This window comes from Molossus molossus, unplaced genomic scaffold (genome assembly GCF_014108415.1).
Source record: "Molossus molossus isolate mMolMol1 unplaced genomic scaffold, mMolMol1.p scaffold_m16_p_18, whole genome shotgun sequence".
Taxonomy (NCBI): Eukaryota; Metazoa; Chordata; class Mammalia; order Chiroptera; family Molossidae; genus Molossus; species Molossus molossus.
The window spans coordinates 28,765,190-28,786,778 of NW_023425353.1; the positions used below are offsets into that span (position 1 = coordinate 28,765,190).

General features: G+C 39.8%; 1 protein-coding gene across 1 annotated transcript in view; it reads right to left on the reverse strand.

Moving 5' to 3' along the window:
* The window catches only part of CUNH3orf20 (chromosome unknown C3orf20 homolog), an 83,783-nt gene that overhangs the window by 54,074 nt on the left and 8,120 nt on the right, over positions 1–21,589 (reverse strand). Inside the window, exons 2-5 of the mRNA XM_036267038.1 lie at positions 18,770–18,826; positions 17,886–18,432; positions 16,987–17,124; positions 9,242–9,370 (exon numbers count right to left, since the gene is read on the reverse strand). Of these exons, the coding sequence (XP_036122931.1) occupies positions 9,242–9,370; positions 16,987–17,124; positions 17,886–18,351 (733 nt within the window). The 5' untranslated portion in view covers positions 18,352–18,432; positions 18,770–18,826. The remainder of the gene's footprint in view (positions 1–9,241; positions 9,371–16,986; positions 17,125–17,885; positions 18,433–18,769; positions 18,827–21,589) is intronic.

Below are 21,589 nucleotides of genomic sequence, written 5' to 3' on the forward strand. Positions count from 1 at the left end.
GAGATTACCTTCTGATATTTTTGATTAAAGAAAAAAGTTTCAATTCCGTCTCAATTGGCTTCAACACTTCTCTGATGTTGGCTAATTTCAGGCCTTCTGCAGAGAGCAGTGTGGCTCCATTGAGAATTGGACTGCAATTTTTTAAATATATATATTGTGGTAAAATACACATAACAAAAATTTACTATCTTAATTATTTTTAAGTGTACAATTCAGTGATGTTAAATACATTCACAATGTTGCACAACTCTATAACTCTTTTCATCTTGTAAAATTAAAACTCTGTACCCATTAGATAATAACTCCCATTTCCCCTTCCCCAGCCCCTGGAAATCACCATCCTACTCTGTCTTTATGAATTTGACTATCTATGTATCTCATATAAGTGGAATCATACAGTATTTGTCTTCTTGTGACTGTCTTATTTCACATAGCACAAAATCCTAAAGGGTCATCCATGTTATAGTATGTGTCAGAATTTCATTCCCTTTTAAGGTTGAGTAATATTTCACTGTTGAGGGTAGATCGCATTTTTTTTTATCCATTCATCCACTGATGGGCACTTGCATTGCTTCCACATTTTAGCTATTGTACATAATGTTGCTATGAATATGGGTGTACAAATATCACTTGGAGACCCTGATTTTAATTCTTTTGATATATACCCAGAAGTGGAATTGCTGGATCTTATGGTAATTCCATTTTTAATTTTTTGAGGAATTGCCATACAGTTTTACACAGCGCCTGTCATTTTACATTCCCATCAGCAGTGCACAATGGTTTCAATATCCTTTTCAACTCTTGTTTATTTTTTGTTTTTGTGATTATAGATATCCTACAGGGGTAGGATGAGGTAATATCTTATTGTAGTTTTGACTTGCACTTCCCTAATTATTAGTGATGTTGAGCATCTTTCATGTGCGTATTGGCCATTTGTAGATCTTCTTTGGAGAAATATCTATTCAAGCCCTTTGTCCATGTTAATTCAGCTTATTTGTGTTGTTGAGTTTTAGACATTTTCTATATATTCTGGATATCAATCCTTATCAGATATATATATTACAAATATTTTCTCCCATTTTGTGGACTGCCTTTTTACTCTGTGCATAGTGTCAAAAAATTAAACAATAAAAGTTTAAAAATTTCCATGAAATCCAGTTGGTCTATTTTTTCTTGTGTTGACTACGACTTTAGTGTCATAATCATGAAATCATTTCAAGTCCAATGTCATAAAGCTTTTCTCCAATATTTTCTTCTAAGAGTTATATTGTTTCAGTAACATTTTATAGTTTGCATTGTACAAGTCTATCATTCCTTGGCTAAGCTAATTCCTAAGTATTTTATTCTTTTTGTTGCTATTATAAATAAAATTATTTTTCTAATTTTCTTTTCAGATTGTTTATTGTTCATGTATGAAAATGCAACTGAAGACTTAATCAATTACATTGATTTTTTTGTAAGTTGAACCATCCTTGGTATCATGGTGTATAATCCTTTTAATATGCTGCTGAATTCTATTTGCTAGTATTTTGTTGAGGAATTTTGCATCCATGTTCATAAGGGATACTGGTCTGCAGTTTCCTTTATTTTGTAGTGTCTTTGGTTCTGGTATCAGGATAATGATGGCCTCATAGAATAAGTTGGGAAGTATTCCCTCCACAAATTTTTGGAAATGTTTGAAAATGATTGGCATTAGTTCTTCTTTAAATGTCTGGACCACTGAAGCCACTAGGTCCTCGGATTTTTTTGTTGAGAGTTTTTTTTAAATTACTGATTCAATCTCCATGCTACTTATGTCTATTCAAATTTCCTATTTATCTATGGATTTAGTCTTGGTAGGTTTTGTATTTCTAGAAATGTTTCCATTTTACATAAATTATTCCATTTGTTGGTGTCCAATTGTTTGTGGTATTCTTTGTAATCTTTTTTATTTCTATAGAATTAGTTTACCTAAAGGTTTGTCAAATGTGTTTATGTTTTCAAAGAATCCCCTTTTAATTTCATTTATTTTCTTTATTGTTTTTTCTATTTTTTATTTCATTTATCTCTGTTCTAATAATTATTATTTCCTTCCTTCTATAGCTTTGGGATTAGTTTCTTCTTCTTTTTCCAGTTCTTTAAGTTGTAAAGTTGGATTGTTTGAGATTTTACTTGTCTTTTCTTTAATCCTCACCTGAGAAAATGTTTTTATTGATTTTCAAGAGAGAGAAACATTAATGTGAGAGAGAAACATCAATCGGCTGCCTCCTGTACATGACCTGACTGGGGATCAAACCTGCAACCTTATGATGTACAGAAGGATGCTCCAACTGACAGAGTCACTTGGCCAGGGCCTTTCTTGTCTTTTAATGTAAGCATTTATAACTATAAATTTCCTCTACTATCACTTTTTTTTTTTTTTTTTTTAATCCTCACCTGAGGACACTTTTCCATTTTTTGCACAGACAGAGTGGGAGGGAGAGAGAGGAAGAAAGAGAGAGAGAGAAACATCGACGTGAAGGGACACATCGAGTGGCTGCCACCCGCACGACCAACCAGGGCCGGGGACAAACTGCAACCAAAGTACGTGCCCTTAGCGGGAACCGAACCCGGGTCTCTCGGGACCGCAGGCCGACGCTCTAACCGCTGAGCCAAACTGGCCAGGGCCTCTACTATCACTTTTGTTGCATCCCTTAAGTTTTGGTATGTTGTGTGTTCATTTTCATTCATACCTAAGTATTTTCTAATTTTTGTTATTTCTTCTTTAATCTGTTGGTTGTTTAGGAGTGTGTTATTTAATTTCCACAATTCTGTGAATTTTCCAGCCTTTTTTGTTATTGATTTCTAACTCCATTATGATTGAAGAAGATATTTTGTATGATATTTATCTTTTTTAATCTATTGAGATTTAATTTATGGCCTAACATATGGCCTACTCCAGAAAATGTCCCATGTCCACTTGAGAAGAATGTGTATTTTGTTTTTGTTGTTTGTGTTCTGTATATATCTATTAGAACTAGTTGGTTTGTTGTGTTTTTTAGGACCCCTGTCCCTACTTATCTTCTGTCTGATTGTTTTTTTCCATTATTGTGAATGGGGTATTGAAGTTTCCAACTATTATTGTAGAACTTATCTATTTCTGTCTTTAATCTGTCAGTTTTTGCTTCAAATATGTTGATGGTCTCCCATTAAGTACACAAATGTTTATAATTGTCATATCTTCTTCTTGTATTGAAACTTTCATTAATATGTAATGTCATTTTTTATCTTTTGTAACCTTTTTTACTTCAAGTCCATTTGGTCTACTCTCTTTTGGTAACTGCATAAAATATATTTTCCAACATTTCACATTCAGTTTGTCTTTAGATTTTAAGTAAGTCTCATATAAACAGCGTATAGTTGGATTATATGTTTGTATCCATTCTGCCAACTTCTGTCTTTTGATTGGAGAGTTTATTTACATTTAAAGTAATCACTGATGAAGGACTTAATTCTATCATTGTGCCTTTTGTTTTCTATATGCCTTATAGCTTTTTGTCCCTCATATCCTGCATTACTGTCTTCTTTGTATTTAGGTGATATTTAAACATTTTGAAATATTTAAATTCTGTTCTCATTTTCCTTTTTGTATATTTCGTAGCTGTTTTCTCTGTGTTTATCATGGGGATTACATTTAACCTCCTAATGTTAAAACACTCTAATTTGAATTTCTAAAAATTAATCTTAGAGAGAGAAAGGGAAGGAGAAGAGTGTGAAAGAGAAACATCGATTGATTGTTCCAGCACATGCCCAGACCAGAGATCAAACCCACAAACTGAATATGTGCCCTGACCAGGAATGAGAAACATCGATTGGTTTCTCCAGCATGTGCCTTGACCAGAGGTTGAACCTGCAACCTGGGTATGTGCCCTCACCAGGAATCAAACCCATCACCTTTTGGTGCACAGGATGATGCTCCAACCAACTGAGCCACACCTGCCAGAGCTCTAATTTGAATTTTTATCAGCTTAATTTCAATAACATATAAAAACTCTCCTCCTTTACAGCTTTGTCTCCGCTCCTTTCAGCTGTTGTCACAAAATTACATCTTTATATATTATGTGCCCCAAAACATAAAGTAGCAATTCTTTTAAATGCACTAGTCTTTTAAATTATGTAGAAAATAAGATTTGGAGTTATAAGCCAAAGTTACAGTAATAGCTTTTACACTAATAATAAATTTTAAAATGTATTAGTCTTTTAAATCACGTAGAAAAAAAAATGCAGTTACAAAATATTGTTACAATACTACTAGCTTTTAAAATTGCCCAGATTTAAAAAAGAAGAAACATCTATAACAAAAATAAATAAATTAATTAATTTAAAAAATAAAATAGCCCAGGTTTTTACTTTTATTGAGATCTTTATTTCTCCACATGACTTCAGGGTACTATTTAGTGTACTTTCATTTCATCTTGCAGAACTCCCTGAGCATTTTTGCAGGGTTAGTCTAGTGATCACAGACCCCCTCAGGTTTTGTTTATCTGGGAATGTTTTAATACCTCACTCACTTTTGAAGGACAGTTTTGCTGGATATAAAATTCTTGATTGACAATTTTTTTCTTTTAGCGCTTTGAATATATTGCCCAGTCCCTGTTGCTTCCAAAGTTTCTGATGAGAAATCTGTTGATAATCTTATTGAAGATTACTTGTATGCAATAGTTTGTTTTCTCTTGCTGCTTTCAAGATTCTCTGTCTTTGTCTTTTGAAAATTTGATTATAATGTGTCTTGATGTGGGTCTCTTTGAGTTCCTCTTACACAAAATCTGTTGAGCTTCTTTGGTGTTTCTATTCAAGACTTTCATCAAATTTGGGGATTTTTCAGCCACTGTGTATTCAAATATTTTCTCTGTCCCTTTGTCTCTCTCTCTTCTCCTTCTGGGATTCCCACATTATATATATTATTTCACTTGATGATGTCCCATGGGTCCCTGAGGCTCTGTTAATTTCTTTTCTGTTCTCAGATTCAATAATTTTCACTGCCGTATTTTCAAGTTTGCTGATATTTTCGTCTGTCTGCTCAAATCTGTGGATAATAATGTTTTGTGTTTGTTACACTAATTTTTACAGTTATCTTCTGTGACAAATGTTAGGTGGTATGAGGATACGTTGACATAAAATTGTGGAGATGATCCTCCATGACTGAAGTTCCAGAGGCATCTATTCGGGTCCTGTCCACCCAGCTGGAGCCTTATGCTCTCCCTGGATATATGCAGGCTCAACTTCACCTTGGTCACAAGGATAAAACCTGGCTGCATGTTGAGGGCATTTCTCAGGCTCCAACTGAGCTCTGAGGGCCTCAGAAGGATTTTTTTATCTGCTACCCTGAGTGGTACCTTCCCCAACTCCTCCTGCCACCAGAGACCAGAGATTTGACTCTGAGGCCCAATGACCAGCTGGCTGACTCCTGGAACATCTGCTGGCCTGAGCATCTATATCTGGCCTATACCTGGTTGCCTTGGGTCCTCAAGGGTGACATCCTCTTGCTCCTACAATGAACTATTATTGATAGACTTATCTCAGTTCTCTTCTTGTAAAGTTGGGCTACCCAGAAAGATCTATTGTCCTTTGGGTGTCGGCCCAACTTCTGGAGCCTGTCTGCTCCAAGTCTCCCTGGCTCTACAACTGCAAAAGGGATTGGTGAGGTGTGATAGCACATGATCATGGAACAGATAGGTAATGTCCCAAACCTAAAATGACCTAAAACTAGAATTACTCTACAATATATTGTCTAAACTGAGAAAGTTTTTACAGTGAAAGTGGGCATAATTAATAGTTATATCAGGACAATAATCATAAACTGGGACGTTCCTGGGCAAGATAGGATGTATGTCTACTTATAAACTATTAGGGAAGGTTAATCATCCATACTAGCACACATGTGTGAGAATAATTTCAAAACATATCAAGAATCTGTAAGAAATGCAGCATCATTGAACATACAGTCATCCCTTGCCACTTTGCGTTTTGACTTTCGCAGCTTCACTCTATCGCAGTTTTTTCAAATATGTTCATTAAAAAGTTGATTGAGACAGTGAAAATGATACAGCGTGTGCTCGGTTGTCTGAGTCAATTGTACACCCTTGTATTACAATTAAAATTAAAATTATTGTACATATGGACTGTAGGCCTATGTATTCAAGCACCCCCACAAATCCTTCAACGCCAGGTGCAACTGCTTGACCACTCTTTGTGTATGGGCAATAACTTTTTACCAAAAATTGGGTGTGGTTAAACCAAGCCAATCAGAGTGTGCTATTCACTGATTGGCTATCCTAGCCTCTTCCTATCATGGTCACTGATTGGCTCTGCCTTATGCAAGTTTGTTTCTCTCATACATGCTTCTACATCGCTACACATCGGAAGCCTCTTTGCTCTTGTAAGTGTTTGCGATTTCTGAGAACTTTTATCTAAGCCCCACAATGGCTCCTAAACATGCTGCTTCTTCTAAGCCTTGTGACGATGAAACTAAGCACCGGAGGAAGATTCTTACCATCCAGGAGAAGGTGAAACTCTTGAATATGATCATAGATGGTAAGAAAATTGTGGAGGTTGCTTGCCATTATGACTTGAATGAGTCTACCATTCATTCCATCTGTAAAGATGAAAAGAACATCCGTGCAATGGCTGCTATCTCTTTCAACAAGAAAGCAAAGTGTGTGGTGACAAGTCATAATAAGTTAACAGTGAAAATAGAGTCTGCCCTAGCAGTTTGGATCAATGACAGCCACAAAAAAACATTCCATTGAATTCGTTGGTCATCCAGGAGAAGGCAAGGCAGCTCTATCAGTGCTTTACAGTGGACGAACCTCAACTAGGACCCTCTTCTGCAATGTTCATGGATTTCATGGTGAACAAGGGTTGGTTCAAGAAGTTCCAGAAGAGGCATCATCTGAAGAGTATCGTTCTCCACAAAGAAGCTGCCTCTGCTGACTAGCCTGCAGCAGAGGACTACATGAACAGCACATTCCAGAAGATCCTTGAGGAGGGCGAGTATCATCCAGAACACGTGAATGAGCTGCTGGAGACACATTCGGATCCCTTAATTGACAAGAATCTGGTGGAGATGACTAAGTCTGTGAGTGAGGGGGAGGAAGAGCAGCCAGAGGTTCCTAGGGGCCAGGAGGTGGAAGTTGGCCTTACCCTTGAGCGTCTCTCTCAAGTCGTGAGAAATATTAAGGTAGCACAGGACATGACTGGCAAATGGGACCCACAAATGATGCGTGCATTGCGGTTCTGGAATGCACTTGATGGAGAGATAGAACCCTACAAAAGCCTCCTCATGCATATGAAAAGACAGCGCCAGCAACTGCCTATCACGATGTTCTTCAGCTGCGTAACTAGACACCCACTGCCTTCTCCTAGTGCTCCTTCAGCAGAAGATGATGATGACGCACCTGCTGAAGATACTGCACCACCTGAAGACTCTCCTACTGAGGTCGTGCCTTCAGAGGAGCAGTAACCTTGCTCTTCTTTGCTGTGCAGTACATCTCTTCATCTTTGTTGCTTCATCATCAAACAAGTTGCACTATTTTCATAGGTTAGTCGTCATGTGTAAGAACTGTGTGTGTGTGTAATTAAATGTAAAATAATAATAATATGATATTTGTAATGTCTACTATGTCTTATTTTCTCTTATTTTGTCTAATATATTGGGTAATACAAGTGTAATGGTGACTAAAGGGTATTATTTCACATCTAGAGGGCTCTAATAATGTTAAAAAATGTATCTAGAAGGTCGTAAACAAGTTTTCTATGCTAACTGTGAAAATATTTGATTTATAAGTAAAAAAAATCCTACTTTGTGGAAATTCATTTATCGCGGCAGAGTCTGGAACTGATTAACTGCGATAAACGAGGGCCGGCTGTACATCCTAGTGAGAATGATGAAACATCAAGACAAATTGCACCTTGGTGGAGTAGCAGAAGAAAACAGCCATATAGACAAAGAGACCAACAAACATAATTAACTTTTGCTTAGGAACAACCTTACTCAAGGCATTACACTTGAGGTCACTAGGAAGAAAATTTATAAAATCATTCTGTGTCTTGAGGATACTTTGTTTTCCCTTAAAGTGACTAGGTCAATTTAGGGCCAGCTTAGGAGGGATATGATAAAACCAGGAGTACATAAAGTGGGATGCCAGAAATGATGTTGTGGGCTACTGAACCACAGTGAAAGAAAATGCATCAATAGAGGTAAAATGTGCAGGAAAATATGCAGGGAAGCTGAGGATGTCAGCTCCATTAGGAAAAGCACTCTTTGTCTTAGAGTGCACATGCATACCCCCAAGCATTTAGAACAGTGAAATGACAACTAGTAATTGTTTGATAAACATTTGTTCACTAACTGAAAGGATATAGGATCAGCTTGATTCGGAGAGTGAGGCCTGGAGGAAGACAAATCACACAGCCAGCCAGGAGCAGGGGCAGGAATAAAATCCAAACTTCTCAACTTCCAGCCTTACCTCCAGGTTCTGTGGAAATAAATTGGACAGTCTTTGAGCATTCCTACCTTATGTCGATCCTCCCACCACCTCTTCCCCTACATACCCCATTCCACCACTCTACCATCAAAGCCCAGGGAGCAAGGGGGAGGCCTGGAAGTTCCTTAAGGCCTTACCATGCCTTCTTCAGCCCCAACTCATCTCTCCTCTGAGCTTTTGGCTGCTAAGTCATTGCTATACTGTTTGGCCTCATCTGCCATCCATTCTTCCCCTTAAGCATTTGCTTCTGTTGTATGTCTTCCTCAATAGAATAGGAGTACTCTCTATGTCTTCTTTATTTTCTGCCCACATGAACTGACCCAGTTTAAGACACACTGTTAGGTTTTGTATACAAATACCTCTCTTCAGATACTGTTTTCCCCCACTTACTTTATGAGTAAGAGCAACACAGATATCTCTGATCAGAGGGAATCAGCTTGGGCTACTAAGGGGAAAATATGGGTTTGAGAGAAGTGTTGTCCCAGGTGAGGAGAACCACATCACCAGGAATGGAGGGCATATAAACATTCAATGGTAAGATTGCACTTTGAGATGTGTCAACTTTGTGGGAACAAATCTGTATCAATAGCTTCTGTCAAAAGCCAGGGAAGCTGTGTATCCTTCCTATCTGAAAACCAAATCAAACTATGCTATTGACCTAAACGGAATCTTCTATCTGCCTCCTTGCCACTCCCATTCCTATCCCCACAGATGGACTAAGAGGTCTTGCTGGGAACCACTATTACCTGCTTTCCTCTTGGCGTCCCTTCCAGTTGAGAGGGAAAAGCTCAGACAGCCAGTAGAGGCCTCATAGATAAGCTGATAAGGTGAGTTCACTCCCATGGCTGAGATGCTCATGAAGGACTCTTGAGTGGAAGAGAAAGGGATTCTTCTTCAAATATTTTAATTAAAATTTTTCTTAACCAAAAATATAATGTGGATTTGTTGTTGTTGTTCTAGCAGTGTGGTAGACCAGATATTCTAAAGTGCCCTGTTGTACAAAACAACCACCTCTTGGAGTAAAAAGACTTTTTAGTGTATAAGCTCTGACTAATTAAGGGAAATTAAGTTTCCTTTATACAACCCCTTCCTCCCTCTGATATCTCTCCTGAATGAAATGACTGGAGTAGGGAGCAGGGTGCAGCAAGCAAACACAAAAGGTGACGTGACATTACTGAAGGGCAAATACAGGTATAACTGATGCACTAAGTAGAGAGAATAAACAATGAACCAGCTAGAAAGAAATTTATTTCAGACATCATATGGAGCAGAATTTTCACTCATACATCACCTAAGGCAACAGAAATAAAGGAGAAAATGAACACATGGGACTACATCAAACTAAAAAGCTTCTGCACAGCAAAAGAAACAATCATCAAAATGGAAAGGCAACCCACTGTATGGGAGAACATCATTGCCAATGATGTATCAGATAAGGGGTTAATTTCCAATATATATAGAGTGCTCATACAACTCAACAAAAGGAAGACAAAGAACCCAATTAAAAATGGGCAGAGGAGCTGAATAGACACCTCTCCAAACAGGACATACAAATGGCCAAGAGACATATGAAGAAATGCTCAACATCACTAATCATCAGAGAGATGCAAATTAAAACAACAATGAAGTATCACCTCACACCTGTCAGAATGGCCGCCATCAACAAATCATCAAACAACAAGTGTTGGCGAGGGTGTGGAGAAAAGGGGACTCTAATACACTGCTGGTGGGAATGCAGACTGGTGCAGCCGCTATGGAAAACAATATGGTGCTACCTCAAAAAATTAAAAATTGAACTTCCATTTGACCCAGTGATCCCACTGCTGGGAATATACCCTAAGAAGCCTGAAACACCAATCAGGAAGAATATATGTACCCCCATGTTCATAGCAGCACTATTTACAATAGCTAAGATCTGGAAACAGCCCAAGTGTCCACCAGTAGACGAATGGATAAAAAAGCTGTGGTACATATACACAATGGAGTACTATGCAGCGGTAAGAAAGAAAGATCTCTTATCCTTTGAGACGACATGGAGGGACCTGGAAAGTATTATCCTAAGTGAAAGAAGCCAAGCAGAAAAAGACAAATACCACATGATCTCACTTATATACGGAATATAATGAACATAACAGTCTGAGGAATACAGTAGACCCAGAAACATGGAAGTAGGGCACAGACTGACATCCCTCAGAAGAGGGGGTAGGGGGGTGGGGGGGTGGGAAGAGATAAACCACAGAACTTATATGCATGTATGCATGACCAATGGACATGGAACTAAGCCGGGGACGGGGTGGAGGTGGGGTGGGGTGGGGGGTGCCAATGGGGTAAAAAGGTAAAATATCTGTAACAAAAAATAAATAAAAAATTCATTAAAAAAAAAAAAAAAGAAATTTAAAGTCATCTATTTACCCTTATCCAAGCCATAGAGATCAGATGCTTCTCCAACAATTAGATCAGTTTCTTGCAGAATCATACTGTCTTCTATAGAATCATTTGATTATCTGAACACTTAAGAATTAGAATTTAGCACCCCCATCACTCGTGGAAATGGTAATTTCATTGGTTAACTGTTAGGCAATGTTAAGCAATTCAGTCATTGGCATGGCTCATACAAATTCATAAAGCAAATGGCAAACCTGATTTCACAAGCAAACAAAGACAATAACCAGAGACTACACACTGGATGATGCAATGCACTATCCCTCATCATCACTAGTGATCCCAAAATTGAAATCAGAACAACTTTCAGTACCTTTTACCTTAGCAGAAAAGAACTAACACTAGTCAATGCTGGCAAAGATGGAATAAAACTAGTCAACCCTGCTGGTGTAGAGAAAATCCACCAATAAAGCAATATTTAGCAAGAGGTAAACACATATTGATACCCTCTGTCCCAATAAGCCCTCTTCTGGGTAATCAATCTTAATAACCAATACAAAGAAATAAGTGATATATATAAAGTTGCATATTACAATACATATTATACTAATAATGAAAAACCTGGAAACCTAAGCATTTGGTTAATTATGGACATAAATATTAGAAGGAATCTATACCCACTAAAAATGACAATTATTAAAAGTATATAGCCATGTTGGAAAACATTTGTCTGTTAAGTCAAGGAAACAAAAATAGAAAATTGCAGTGTTGTTTTTTTTTTAATCCTCACCTGAGAATATTTTTACATTTATCTTCAGTCAGAATGGGAGGGAGGTAGAGAGAGAGAGAGAGAGAGAGAGAGAGAGAGAGAGAAACATCGATGTGAGAGAGAAACACTGATTGGTTGCTGCCCACACGACCCCAACTGGGGCCGGGGACCGAACCCCAACCTCGGTATTCGCCCTTGGCTGGAATCGAACCTGGGACTACTCTTTGGTCGGCGGGTCAATGCTCTAACCTCTGAGCCAAACTGGTCAGGGTGAAAATTGCTGTATTCTTTTAAAGACACACACACACACACACACACACACACACACACACACACACACGAAAGCTACAGGGAGAGAGAAAGAAAACTGAATAAGTGAAAGAAAAACAGCTATATGTAAAGAAGGCACAATTATTTGCTTTTTTTTTTCCCAGTATGTTTTATTTAATAATATTGCCATCAACTAAAAATCAAGGAGCAGCCCAGTTTTCTTTCATGACAAGCCAGGACTTGTAGGTATTATGACAGGAGAAAAGGCTAGAACCAGTCTTACTACTATGTATATTCTGTCTACAGCTTTAAGGGAAGAATATTCCAGACTCAGTTATAGCTTTGGTCTGCCTCACATAATAAGATGGTCTAGAAAAGCAAAGTTCATGGAAAATAAGTTGATTTGTATTTTCTTTTTTTTTTTCTTTTCTTTTTTTTTTTTAATCCTCACCCGAGGACATTTTTCCATTTTTTGTTCAGATAGAGTGGGAGGGAGAGAGAGGAATAGAGAGAGAGAAACATCGATGTGAAGGGACACATCGAGTGGCTGCCACCCGCACGACCAACCAGGGCTGGGGACAAACTGCAACCGAGGTACGTGCCCTTAGTGGGAACCGAACCGGGGTCTCTCTGTACCGCAGGTCGATGCTCCAACCACTGAGCCAAACCGGCCAGGGCTGTATTTTCTTTTTAATGACCTGGGAGAGCCATCTAAAGCAAGTCTTTCTAAGATGAATGCTTTTCCAAAAGAAATGGATAGCTCCTTCATTTATATTTTATCTTTTCTTTTTCTTTTTTTTCAAACTGTAGGCTTGTTTAAGGAAAGGAGTGTCTGGAACAAATGTGGCAACAAGTGAGAGAGACTTTCTGGGGAGTGGGATGGAGGGGGAGGCTTTCCCAGTGCTCTGTGAATGCAGTAGGACACAGACATCACGGAAAGGCCCTCTCTCTGGAGTTCAGCTCTTGGCAATTTCTCCTCCACTAGATTAACCACAACCTACGGGGAACACCAGAAGCTACTGCAGCACAGATAAAAGCCTGTGACTCTGTAAGAATGCTTAAATACTTCATGAAGTAGAGGGCAATCAGTGATGACCGTTTCCTTTGCAAGGTGAGAAAACAGAATATTCAGGTGAGAGAGCACCATGGGCAGGTCTGAGGGTGGGTGCTTGGGCCAGAGCCCAGATGACATCCCCCACGAGCCTCTCTCTACTCATAAACAGACCAACAGGCAGCTGTCCACCCTAAATGAGATGGATCCCTAAGTCCTGTATGGAACACAAGGTGCAGAACTCCACACATGCTGGTAACCATCAGCAAAAACAGTTACAGCATAATGTAGAGGACCTGTGTTATCAGAGCATAGCTGATCTGTAACAGAACCGGCATAAGAGAACTCCATGATAAATAGTGTGGGGGGCAATGGGATTTTAACTTAGAAAAGAAAAACAAAATTAAAAACAAAAAAAACCCACCTTCTTTTATCTTGTATTTAACAAAAATTCATTGATATTGTAAGTACATGCTAATTTTTATTAGAAATAAAAACTATGTCAATTTTTTTGAGGTGGTGTCATTTTCTTTTTTCCTGAATGGTTGTATGATAGCAATAAAATATGAGTTGCTTCATTTTTGTTTTTTTTTTTTTTTGCAAAAATATCCAAGAACTGCCCTGGCTGGTTTGGCTCAGCGGTTAGAGCGTTGGCCTGCAGTCCAGAGAGATCCGGGTTTGGTTCCCGCTAAGGGCACGTACCTCGGTTGCAGTTTGTCCCCGGCCCTGGCTGGGTCGTATGGGTGGCATCCACTCGATGTGCCCCTTTCATGTTGATGTTTCTCTCTCTCTGTCCCTCCCACTCTATCTGAATAAAAAATGGAAAAATGTCCTCGGGTGAGGATAAAAAAAAAAAGAAAAAATCCAAGAACTGAATAGATTTTTATTTCTTTTTTTTTTATCCTCACCCGAGGACATTTTTCCATTTTTTGTTCAGGTAGAGTGGGAGGGAGAGAGAGGAACAGAGAGAGAGAGAGAAACATCGATGTGAAAGGAACACATCGAGTGGCTGCCACCCGCACAACCGACCAGGGCCGGGGACAAACTGCAACCGAGGTACGCGCCCTTAGCGGGAACCGAACCCGGGTCTCTCAGGAACGCAGGCTGACGCTCTAACCGCTGAACCAAACCGGCCAGGGCAATAGATTTCTATTTCTAATCCTTTGATACCCAACCATTCTTTCTCCATAGAGCCATTATTACCCTAGATGGTTTTCTTGTCTTCAGTTGTTAACTAGTTTTGCTCTACTGCATCACTCATCAGTGGCTTCATGTGAAAATCAAGCAGCTCTCCAAGTCACTTTCACTGACTTTATAAAATCCACATTTCCCCCCCAAGAATTGCAATTTTACTATGCAATTTATTTGTGGATGTTATTATTAATATTATGTGAATATTATTATCAGATGCTTAACCTCTGACCTTCAAGGGAAGCCTGGCAAACGTTCAGTGGACAGGAGAGATGCTAAGTGGGGATGGATTTTATATGAGATATAGTAGCCCCCCTTAACCACAGGAGATACATCCCAAGAAACCCAGTGAGTGCTTGAAATTGTTGATAATACCAAAACCTATATATACTATGTTTTCTCCATACATAAATACCTATGATAAACCTTACTTTATAAATTAGGCACAGTAAGAGATTAACAACAAAAATAAAATAGAACAATTATAACAATATACTCCAGTAAAAGTTATGTGATTGTGGTCTCTCTCTAGTAATTTTTATAATTTTCAGTCCAAACCTATTCCTGAATCCGTGTAACATCCCTACTTGTAGTAAATGGCTCAGTGTGACTCGTTTCAGGGGATGCCTTGCTGAAGTCTTTATATAGGCTCAGTGCTTTCTGGAGCAAAATGTTTCCATAATCAGAACACATTTTTCGTTCATGGCTTCTGTGTAAAAATGTAATGCCTTTTCTATCTTAACTAAGCACTCATCACACACTATGGCCGTAACTTCTGCAGTTTGAGGTACAACAGCAAAATCATCATAAATTTCTTTTTCCTTTTTCACAATTTCACAGGTAGAAGATTGTTCTTACCATAGATCTTAGCAATCTCAGCATATGATTGATTTTTTTTCTTTTCTTATTAAGTCTAGAACTTTTATTTTTTTCAATTTAAGGAAGCACTTTACAGCTTCTCTTTGGCATATCCCAATTGCCAGCATCACTACTTTTGCACTTTGAGGACATAATTAAGTAAAATAAGGGTTACTTAAACACAAGTACTGTGATACCATGACAATCCACCTGATAAGCAAGATGGCTACTAAGTGGCTAACGAATGAGGAGTGTCTACAATGTGGATAAGCTGAACAAAGAGAAGATTCACATCCTGGGTGGGATGGAGTAAGACAACACGAGATTTCATCACACTACTCAAAATGGCACACTATTTAAAACTTATGAACTGCCTGGCCGGTGTGGCTCAGTGGATTGAGCATTGTCCCATGGACTGAGAGGTCTCAGTTTGGTTCCCAGTCAGGGCACATGCCCAAGATGCAGGCTCAATCCCTGGTGCGGGGTGTGCAGGAGGCAGCTGATCAATGATTCTCTCTCACATCGATGTTTCTATCTCTCTCTCCCTTCCCTTCTTTCTCTTAAAAAGCAATAAAAACATATTTAAAACAAAAAACTTATAAACTGTTTATGTATTTCTGAAATTTTCCATTTAATATATATATATTTTCTTTTTTTATCCTCACCTGAGGACATTTTTTACATTTATAGAGTGGGAGGGAGAGAGGGGGGAAGAGTGAGAGAGAAACATCAACCAGAGAGAGAGACACATCGATTGGCCTCCACCCACACGACCCCAACTGGGCCAGGGACAAACTGCAACCGAAGTACATGCCCTTAGCAGGAACCGAACCTGGGACTCTGTGGCCTACAGGCTGACGCTCTAACTGCTGAGCCAAACCAGCCAGGGCCCATTTAATATTTTCAAATCGCAATTGACCATGAGTATCTGAAATTGTAGAAAGTGAAACTGCAGATAAGGGGAAACTACTGTATACTTATTTTATGCTTCCTTTTGAAACTTCCTAACAGTGAGGACTTTAAGCATTCAAAATGAATGCTTATATATCCACCAAGCTTAAGAGATACAATATTACAGGTATGACTGAATCACTGTGTCATCCAGATCCCATTCCCCTCCACCTTCTCCAAAGATCACTTCCTCCAACTTTGTGCTTTTATACTTGTACTTTGTATAATAAACCAATAAGCGATGTATTATTACTTTGCAATCTTTTAAACTTTATTTAAAGAGTATCATACCAAATGTATCCTTTTATAATTTGCCTGTTTTAACTTAACACTGTTTTTTGAGATTTATCTCTATTGATATATGTGCTTTAGTGCTTGATTCATTTTCGTTTTCACTTTTCATTATGGTCCATTGTCAAATAGACTATAATTTACTTGTTTTTCTCCTGTTGATAGACATTTAGTTTTTTTCCAACTTTTTGCACTCCAAATGATTCTGCGATAAACATTCAGGTATGATTTCTTACACATGTGTGCCAAGTATGACTCTCATGTATGACCTATAGACTGGTATAAACTCACACCAAGCCATGACCATGTGAGTATACAAATTCAGAGTAAACATTTAGAAACCTTTGTAGCAATTTGACATTGCTGTGACATCGTTATCATAGTTTTACAAGGGTCAGGCCACAAGAGATTAGAAATTTGCAAGTTGGTCCTTCACTGAAGATAGTTTGAGAAGCACAGCTCTAGGGAATAAACTAGGAGAAATTGCTGGGTGGTAAGATGTTAGAGCATCTCCCATCTCACAGATACCACCAAACTGCTCTCCACAGGAATTGCACCAATTTATACACTCACCTACAGCATCTGAGAACCTCTGTTGTTGCACATCCACTTCAACTCTTGGAAATGTCAAACATTTAAACTGGGGATTTGACCATTCCACTGCATTCTAGTTGGTACTATTTGAACTTTCACCTAAGGGCTAAAGCTCAGGTACCCACCTTTCCCCATCTGTCCAACACCAAAGTCACTCCTCCCAACTGTGCCAATCAGGGAGTCGAAAGCCATCTCTTTGGCATTGAGGTGGAGGAGCTGGCTGGCCTCCACAAAGCGCCTTGTGATGTCCAGGGGGTTGGCACCTGCTAAAGGAATCATCAGAGCAACTTATTTTCCTCCCAGCATGCAGCTAATGTTTCCAGAAAAGGACCTCCATAAATGGCCCTGAAATAAGGGTAGAGTGGAGATCTATACCTAGGATAAGCAAGAGTGAGGGGGCTCCTGATGGAAGGGTCTCGAGCTCTCAAAACCTGTCAGGTGGCATGTTACTCTCTTGCCCCCTCTTCCATACCTATAGACCTGGTTACTAATGCTGTTGGTATTTAAAATAACGCAGGATTTAGAAGGCTTAATTACTGATGTGGCTCAAGGTCCTGGCCTTGATCTTGGGATGATACCCTCACCATGGATAGACCCCAGTTCTCATAACTCTCCCTGATTCTGGCTCTACTGGGCTCTGTTTTGCCACCCACCAATTGTTCTTCCTGACTAGCAACTCCACATGCCCCCTCCTCCTGGGTACCTCTGCATCATTTCCACAAGCTCTACCCATCAGTACCTCTGACCTCGCACCATTCTCCATGCCCAACCTTTCAGTGTTGGCTCTGCAAAGTTGGGGGAATGGGAAGAAAAAGTGGAGAGCAGAGAGGGGTGAGAGGATGATTCCTGGGGGTGGTCGAGGAAGGAGTTCAATTCCTATAGCATATCCATGGCAGCCACCTGCTCCCAGCACATCCTTAGATGCATGTTTGGGGTGGGTAAGGTAGACACACACGCATCAGTCCAGACAGACCATTCCAGTCCCAGAAAAAAAGTGGAGAAGAATCTGACAAGCCAGCCGTACCAGACACAGACTCCACCATGGCCTTCATCTTCAGGGTGAGCAGCTCTGTCAGCAGATGGATGGACTGCCGATGGAACTTGTGCAGGGTCTCCCGATGACCACGGTTGGGACGCTGGTTGGTGAACCTGGCTGGTGCAGTGGATGTGGGTAGCACTGGTGGCGATTGTACTGTTGGTGGCGGCAGCGGCTTCTTCTGGATGGGGACCTGCACAGGGGTTGATTCCACAGGCACCACAGGCGGGGTCCCAAGGCTGATTTCCAGGCCCAGGATGTCAGATGGGGTAGGCACCATGGGGTCAGTGATAAGCTCCTCCCAAGTGAACTCAAAGATGTTTCTGATGCCCTTAGGTACAGCAATGCCTGAGTTCCGGCACGTGATGAGTAATTTGGAGATGTGGGCCAGCAGCTTAGGGGCCATGGCTGTGTATTGCTGGTATAGTTCTCGATTACTCTTGATGTTGTTCATATTGCTAGAGCATGCATACTGTTAGGTAATAATGTTCATCTTGGGCAAGAGGGACCTTCAGCTGTAAAGAGTCAGAGCACCCTGAGAGGTGAATGAAAGTGAAAGTTCTTACTTAAGGTGAAGGCATGGAGACAGACAGAATGGAAGTGCTGAAGTGGCCCTTGTAGGTCCTAAGCCAGCAGGTCCTACCCAGAAAGGATAATCATTGGCCACTCCCTCCATAGTAGGGCAAAGGGATGCCCCTTCTCCCGTTTCTTCCCAGAGAAACCTCAGATAGACCCACATTCGTGAGTCACTTTGGGGAGGGCCTGGGGATGAGTAGGTTCCAGGAACATTCACACAAACTGAGTTCCTGTGGAGGGACCCCAGGGGCTGAAGGAATGGAAAGGATGGGGAAGGAAGAAAGGTTCCTTTGTACCTTTTATAGTTCGAGATTTGAGGGTGGAAGATCAGCTTGTGGTCTAGTAATAAAAACCTGCAAAAACAAAAAGATATGTCATTGGCTCTCTCTGGAGGAAGGTGATAAGCTTCCTGATTGGTTAAGCTCCTGGTTGCAGTGCAAGGATGGGCATAGAACTATTCAGTATGTCACCCAAGGACAGACAGGAAAGAATAGGAGGATGAGTTTTCTTAATTCAATGACTAATATCACTTGCCACATTTCATAAAACCTAAGATTTGATGTAACTAATACATCATCTTACAAGAAAAATATCAATGTAAGATACCATTGACTGTAAGATATCACAATTTCAGAGATGTTAAAATGGGGAAAATGTGTACCTTAAAATCAGCAAACTATAATAAGTATTTTGCCGCTTTAATAAGACTTCTTGAGAGCTCTGAGGGCTCATCAAGTGGACATATGTGGTTGTAAGGATAGCAGATAAGTGTACTCATGTCTGGGTCAGCTGAGTACCATTAGATGCTACAAGGTGGTTTTTACCTTGACCTCCTTCTAAATTGTGTTTTATGTTCTTACTTTACACCAAAAATAGACCACTGGTTGAAGAGAGGGAGAATGAAGAACAATTTGATGAACACAAAATGGCTAGAAAAAAACTGCGAATAAACCTGTAGGCTTTTTTTTTTTTTTTTTTTTTATCCTCACCCGAGGACATTTTTCCATTTTTTGTTCAGATAGAGTGGGAGGGAGAGAGAGGAACAGAGAGAGAGAGAGAAACATCGATGTGAAAGGAACACATCGAGTGGCTGCCACCCACACGACCGACCAGGGCCGGGGACAAACTGCAACCGAGGTACGCGCCCTTAGCGGGAACCGAACCCGGGTCTCTCAGGACCGCAGGCCGACGCTCTAACCGCTGAGCCAAACCGGCCAGGGCGAACCTGTAGGCTTTTATAATCAGATCTGAAAGTTTCATTCATCTGATCAAAATAAACCCCACAAGGACATACCATTGTCCATATATCGATCTAAAATGCATTAATAAAACTATAAAGTCACTTCTTGATCTCATATGGCACAAAAATGATTTGATTTCTGACGGGCTTTGGGAGAATATGAGCCTCTATAAAAGACACTCAAGAATCAGAACACATAGGAAAGGATGGTCTAAGGGAAGCTGAGAGCAGAAGAGTGCCCCACCACTGATCACCTTTGCCACCATTTCCACGCAGTGTCAGTGAGTCCCCCTGTTGTCTGACTTAAATCAGCCATGAGCGTACTTACTAGTAATGGTGGCCTTTAGAGCAGAAGGACCACTGGCTGGCACCTTCTGACAATTCTTGTTACCACAGCCTTCCAACCATCAATTCTACTACGTTCAGCCTAACAATTACTCCCCACCAAGTCCATGGCCATTCTCTCCCACCAGACAATCTTCATTCTGTCACCTTTCAAACCATGTCCTCCAAAGTTCACCATTCTGGTACCAGGCCCCTGGTGCACACCATCAATGCCTACAGAGCATGTTCGTGCCACAGTCTGGTGCGACCACGCTGCGGTGAAAAGGCTATTATCACTCTGGTTTGTCAGGAGCGGCCTTTCTGCAGACTCCTGGCACAGAGGCCTTTCCAAGTGCCACACTACTTACCCATGGCCTTTGAGCTGCCTCTGCCCCTCTATTAGCAACATCTCCTAAGAACAAGAGTCCCATAGAGAAAACTCTTCTGATATCCAACTGACTTGCAGATAAAGCAGCTTCCTATGTCTACTTGCTGACCCCTAGCATCTATTCCTCAGCTCTGGGGACTCCAAAAAATAGGTTCATTTTTTTAAAATGGTTAATTTGCAGAACAAAGAAACCACTCAGAATCTCTGTCATCTGGGCCGCCAGCCAGAGGATCTGACCCTGACCCTGCAGTCCTGATTTTTTTAAAGCCAGGACTCAGATGAAGAGAAGACAAATAAAATCCTTGCAATGTTAACTGGTTTGAGGAACTTCTCCCTACCCCCTACCAGTTCCTTTCCTTTGAGGTTAATTTTGAAGATATGTCTTATAGATAAAAGCTGATTTTTACAACAGCTTTATTGAGATATAATTCACATACCATACAATTCAGTCTTTTAAAAGTGTACAATGGTTTTTAGTATATTCAAAGTTGTGCAGTCAATACCACTATCTAATTTTAGAACATTTTCATCATCCCATAAATAAACCCATTATCGGTCACTCTCCATTCCCCTTATCCTCAGGCAACCATGAATCTAGTTTCTGTTTCTATAGATTTGCCTGTTCTGGACATTTCATATAAATGAAATCATATAATGTGTGGCCTTTTGTGACTAGCTTCTTTCACTTAGCATGATGTTTTTGAGATTTATGTTATAGTAGATATCAGTACTTCATTTTCAGCAGAATAATATCCCATTATATGCCCATACCACAATTTGTTGATCTAGTCATTATTTAATGGACATTTTGGTTGTTTCCACTTTTTATCTACTATGATTAGTGATTTTATGAGCATTCATGTACAAGTTTTTGTGTGAACAGATGTATTCATTCTCTTGGATATATACCTAGGAGTAAAATTGCTCGGTCATATAGTAACTAAATGTTTAACATTTTGAGGAACTGCTAGACTGTTTTCCAAAGTGGCTGCACTATTTTACAGTCCCATCTTTAATGTACGAGGTTTCTAATTTCTCCATGTCCTTGTCAACACTTGTTATTATGTCTTTTTTATTCTCGATGTGAAGTGGCATCCCATTGTGGCTTTTTTTGTTTTTTGTTTTTTTTTAATCCTCACCCAAGGACATTTTTCCATTTTTTGA